The 5,000-nt window shown below is 48.7% G+C and overlaps 1 protein-coding gene across 1 annotated transcript in view; it reads right to left on the bottom strand.

Annotated features, from left to right (window-relative positions):
* Window positions 1-5,000, bottom strand: part of LOC105909803 (signal-induced proliferation-associated 1-like protein 1) — a 46,289-nt gene that overhangs the window by 11,184 nt on the left and 30,105 nt on the right. The window contains exons 13-15 of the mRNA XM_042709803.1: window positions 4,341-4,916; window positions 872-945; window positions 71-274 (exon numbers count right to left, since the gene is read on the bottom strand). Of these exons, the coding sequence (XP_042565737.1) occupies window positions 71-274; window positions 872-945; window positions 4,341-4,916 (854 nt within the window). The remainder of the gene's footprint in view (window positions 1-70; window positions 275-871; window positions 946-4,340; window positions 4,917-5,000) is intronic.

Here is a 5,000-nt window from a genome sequence, read left to right on the forward strand (position 1 = left end):
ACAAACTCCTCCTGTTACCGCCATGTAAACGTATCTTACTTGCGGGTGTTGCCATGGAAACGTGTCTTACTTGCGGGTGTTGCCGAAGTCCACCGGGTTGATGGTGCTGCCGGGCTTCCTCCATCCGATGAGGAACTTGCTGGTGGCGCCCTGGCGGGGGTAGAAGCTCTTGGGCCCGGGGGAGAGCGGGGAGTGGGAGGGGGGGGAGGGGGCGGAAGCTGGCTCCTCTGGGCCAGAACCCACGGGACTGCCCAAGTGACACGAGCTCAGGGTGCTGGAGGAGGAGGAGGAAGAGGAGGAGGAGGAGGAGGACGAGAGTTAGAGATCATGTCTGTGCGTACCAAGGTTATTATAGTTTTGCATTTTTCACTAGTTTTTATTTTTAATTCGTTTTGACTTTTTGTTTTTAATTTCAGTTTAGTTTTAATTAGTTTTTAAAGCGGGTTTGCTAGTTTAGTTTAGTTTCTATTTTTTGAAAATGCTTAGTTTGAGTTTAGTTTTTATTAGTTTCAGTATTAGTTTTAGTCTTTACCGCGGAATGCAACAGACCAAGGGGGGGCCAGTCGGGGAAGCTTATTTTTTTTGCTTGCAAAACAAAATGCTCAAAATGAATAGAAGATACAAGCTATAATAAATAATATGTAATAAAAACTCACCAAACATACCATTTAAAAAAAGTATTCTCTTAGGACAGATGAACAGCCATCAACAAAAGACAACTATGAAAGATCTGTGTCAGACATGTGTCAGTCAGAATTTGCGCATGTCCTGTTCAAACAGACAGGAGACAGCGATGTTGTATGTGAAAACACTACACGAAACAGGAGAGCCGCATCAATTCAGCCATTTACTGAAACTCATTCCAACTGACACACCGACCGGAAACACATCATCGGTTACATCAAATACAGGCATGTTATCAAAATACGAGCATGCCGTGAAACCCTGTCATGGAGACATAACAAGCGAGACGGTGAGGCAGCGACGAGCTGTGCCTCATCTCAGATTGCGCAATCCCTCACAAACTGGGTTGAGCGCATGCGTAGAACCTATTTAGTTTTGCTAATCTGACGTAAAACCGCAGTGAAAAAGCACAGAGAGGAGGCAAACAGTACCCAAGGCATACGCTGTACCTCTGCTTCAATGAAGGGAGCATGCGAGAGCCCACCGGTCGGGTTTATGCTTGTTCTGCGTATATTTGACCTTGACTACGAAAATGGGAAGATTCTATAGCTAAGCTAAAGCATTTCTCATAACTGGACTTTCAATCAAAACGTGAATTGATCAATAATGGGAGACCAATGCCGTAGCTAAAAGATATGCTTCAAACGACGGGACAGAAGATAACTCGGTCGACTTCTCACACCCAAAGCCAAATTGCTTTGAAAATATTTTTAACCTCAAGAATAGATTTTGGTTTTGGACGTACAGCGGAGACCCTCAGGGGCCTGTGCAACTTCGAGTGCATAATCACACATAGTTCATCACAAGCTAGCAGCTGCCAACTACTGTATGTAGCTACCTTACCTATGTGTGTGTAAAGAATGCTGATATGAAAAACAACCAGTAGTCGATGTGCAAGCTGCCAATTGAATGGTGATTTAAGCTACTGTATTGTGTTTATATATTTGTAAATCTGACTCTGAAGTGCCTCACCAGCCACGAACCTCACCGCACGTTACTTATCCAAGTAGCCTAATCCCAAATAGGACTGTCGCTTTCTCCCGACCTTTGCCGCCATGAAACCAGGTGAGGGGCGTGTACTAAAAGTGGTACGGCGGAAGATAGGCTAAATTGTATTAAATACATTGACAAAGACGAAAACTAAGGACATTTTCTCTATAATTCTATTTTATTTTAGTTAGTTTTGTAAAGACACAATACAGTTTCAGTTAGTTATCGTTTTTTTTATAAAGCCTCGTTTTTATTTTTATTTCAGTTAACGACAAAAAAAAAATCACACCTCGTTTTCGTTTTTTCGTTAGTTTTCGTTAACTATAATAACCTTGGTGCGTACACACACACACACACACACACACACACACAGATGTGCTCACACACAGAAACGCTCACAAACACAACCACAGACCGACACAAACACACTTCACACACTGAGTGACTAGTGCTGAAGACAGAACAATAGTGGAGTAGTTCAGGCTGTTTGTACTGTGTTGTTGCTGTGCTACATGTTTGTATTTACTATTAGGGAGACACTTATGAGTTCACACACTACACACCCCAACCCCCGCCCCCCCACCCCCACCAAACACACACACACACACACCACACAGCTGCGCTCTCTCTCTCTCTCTGTTATTCTGCTGACTAATCGTCTCCAAGTCAGAGAGCAAAAGTCTGCATAGGAAATACACTCAGCTGGGAGTACACTCCTCTCCTCCTCTCCTTCACTCCTCTCCTCTCATCCTCTCCTCCTCTCCTCTCCTACACACACACATCCTCTCCTAGACTCGCTGGAAGCACACACACACACACACACGTCCTCTCCTAGACTGAGCTGGTAGTACACACACACACACACACACACACACACACACACACACACACACGCCCTCTCCTAGACTGAGCTGGTAGTACACACACCCACACACGTCCTCTCCTAAACTCTTCCAGTGCCTCTGAGCTGGGCATACACTCCATGGCTGTGCCTGCCCTTTAACACAGTAAGAGCGTGGGGTTGGAGGAGAGGAGGCTCATGGGAAATGGGACATAATGGCCTTGGACTGTTGGCTACTTCCAGTCATGTGATCTGCTCCAGTCATGTGATCTGTTCCGGTCATGTGATCTGCTCCAGTCATGTGATCTGCTACAGTCATGTGATCTGTTCTACATCCACTGTTCCAGTCATGTGATCTGCTCCAGTCATGTGATCTGCTCCAGTCATGTGATCTGCTACAGTCATGTGATCTGTTGTACTTCCACTGCTCCAGTCATGTGATCTGCCTCAGTCATGTGATCTGCTACAGTCATGTGATCTGCTACAGTCATGTGATCTGTTCTACGTCCACTGTTCCAGTCATGTGATCTGCTCCAGTCATGTGATCTGCTACAGTCATGTGATCTGCCTCAGTCATGTGATCTGCTACAGTCATGTGATCTGCTCCAGTCATGTGATCTGTTGTACTTCCAGTCATGTGATCTGTTCCGGTCATGTGATCTGCTCCAGTCATGTGATCTGCTCCAGTCATGTGATCTGCTCCGGTCATGTGATCTGCTCCAGTCATGTGATCTGCTACAGTCATGTGATCTGTTCCGGTCATGTGATCTGCTCCAGTCATGTGATCTGTTCCAGTCATGTGATCTGATCCAGTCATGTGATCTGTTGTACTTCCAGTCATGTGATCTGCTCCAGTCATGTGATCTGCCTCAGTCATGTGATCTGCTACAGTCATGTGATCTGTTCTACGTCCACTGTTCCAGTCATGTGATCTGCTCCAGTCATGTGATCTGTTCCGGTCATGTGATCTGCTCCAGTCATGTGATCTGTTCCGGTCATGTGATCTGCTCCAGTCATGTGATCTGCTCCAGTCATGTGATCTGTTCCGGTCATGTGATCTGCTACAGTCATGTGATCTGCTCCAGTCATGTGATCTGCTCCAGTCATGTGATCTGCTCCAGTCATGTGATCTGTTCCAGACAGGAACATGAAAGGCCAGTTCCCCCACAGACATCAGCCAGCAGCACACTCCCCTCCCAGGCAGATGGGCTTCAGGAGGTGTGTATGGAGAAAGGAGTGAGAGGGGGATAGAGACAGCAGAGAGAAAGAGAGAGAGAGAGAGAGAGAGGAGAGGAAGAGAGAGGGAAAGAGAGAGAGAGAAAGGGAGAGAGAGAGAGAGAGAGAGAGAGAGTGAAAGAGAGAGAGAGAGAGTGAAAGAGAGGGGAGAGGGAAAGAGAGAGAGAGAGAGAGAGAGAGGAGAGGAGAGGAAGAGAGAGAGAGAGGGAGGAGAGGAAGAGAGAGGGAAAGAGAGAGAGTGAAAGAGAGAGAGAGAAAGGGAGAGAGAGAGAAAGAGAGAGAGAGAGAGAGAGAGTGAAGAGAGAGAGAAAGAGAGAGAGAGAGGGGGAGAGGGAAAGAGAGAGAGAGAGAGAGAGAGAGGAAGAGAGAGAGAGAGGGAGGAGAGGAAGAGAGAGGGAAAGAGAGAGAGTGAAGAGAGAGAGAGAAAGGGAGAGAGAGAGAAAGAGAGAGAGACTTGGGGATGTTGTTTCCCGTGAGCAGATTCCATGGCATGTTTGAAGCACTTGGTTCAACATGCAGGGAGGCACACACACTGAATCTGAATGTGGCGTAGTTCGAGTGTTTCACGGTATGTGTGTGTACTGAGAGTGTTTATGTGTCTGTGTGTATGTGTGTGTGTGTGTGTGTGTGTGTGTGTTTGCATATGTGTGTACCTGGAATATGAGGCTGCATCGCTGTAGGGGTAGGTGCTGGAGTCGGGGGCAGGGGGGTAGTTGCTGGAGTCGGGGGCAGGGGGGTAGTTGCTGGAGTCGAGGGCAGGGGGGTAGTTGGGGGGGGGCTCCTCAGGGCTGTCTGCGGGGGAGATGGAGGCCTCCGTGGGGGGAGAGGGGACCTCGGCCGCCCGCCTGCCCACGGACGAGCCCTCGCTCCAGCCACAGGAGACCTTCTCCTTGGGCCGCGGGGCAGCGGGGGCCGGAGGGGGGAGGAGGAGCGGGGCATTACTGGTGAGGGTCGCCCCGTACGAGGTGGCGTCGATGCCGCTGTCTGTCGACGCCCCCTGAAGGTAGCCGCCGCCCCCTCCAAAGCCATTGAGCTCTGAGTCAGGCCGAGACCCCGCCCCGGAGCGACAGCCAATCTCGTACCACTTCTCATCGCTGTGGGCGGAGCTGGAGGCGGTGCTTGAGAGGGTGTTGCTGCTTGATTGGCTGGAGTACGGAGCCTCCGCCTGTAGAGACACAGAAAAGAAGAGTCACCTTGACATTCTTCACAGGTAGAGACTAAACACTCAGATCACCTTGACAACATTCTT

Source organism: Clupea harengus, chromosome 14 (assembly GCF_900700415.2).
Source record: "Clupea harengus chromosome 14, Ch_v2.0.2, whole genome shotgun sequence".
Taxonomy (NCBI): domain Eukaryota; kingdom Metazoa; phylum Chordata; class Actinopteri; order Clupeiformes; family Clupeidae; genus Clupea; species Clupea harengus.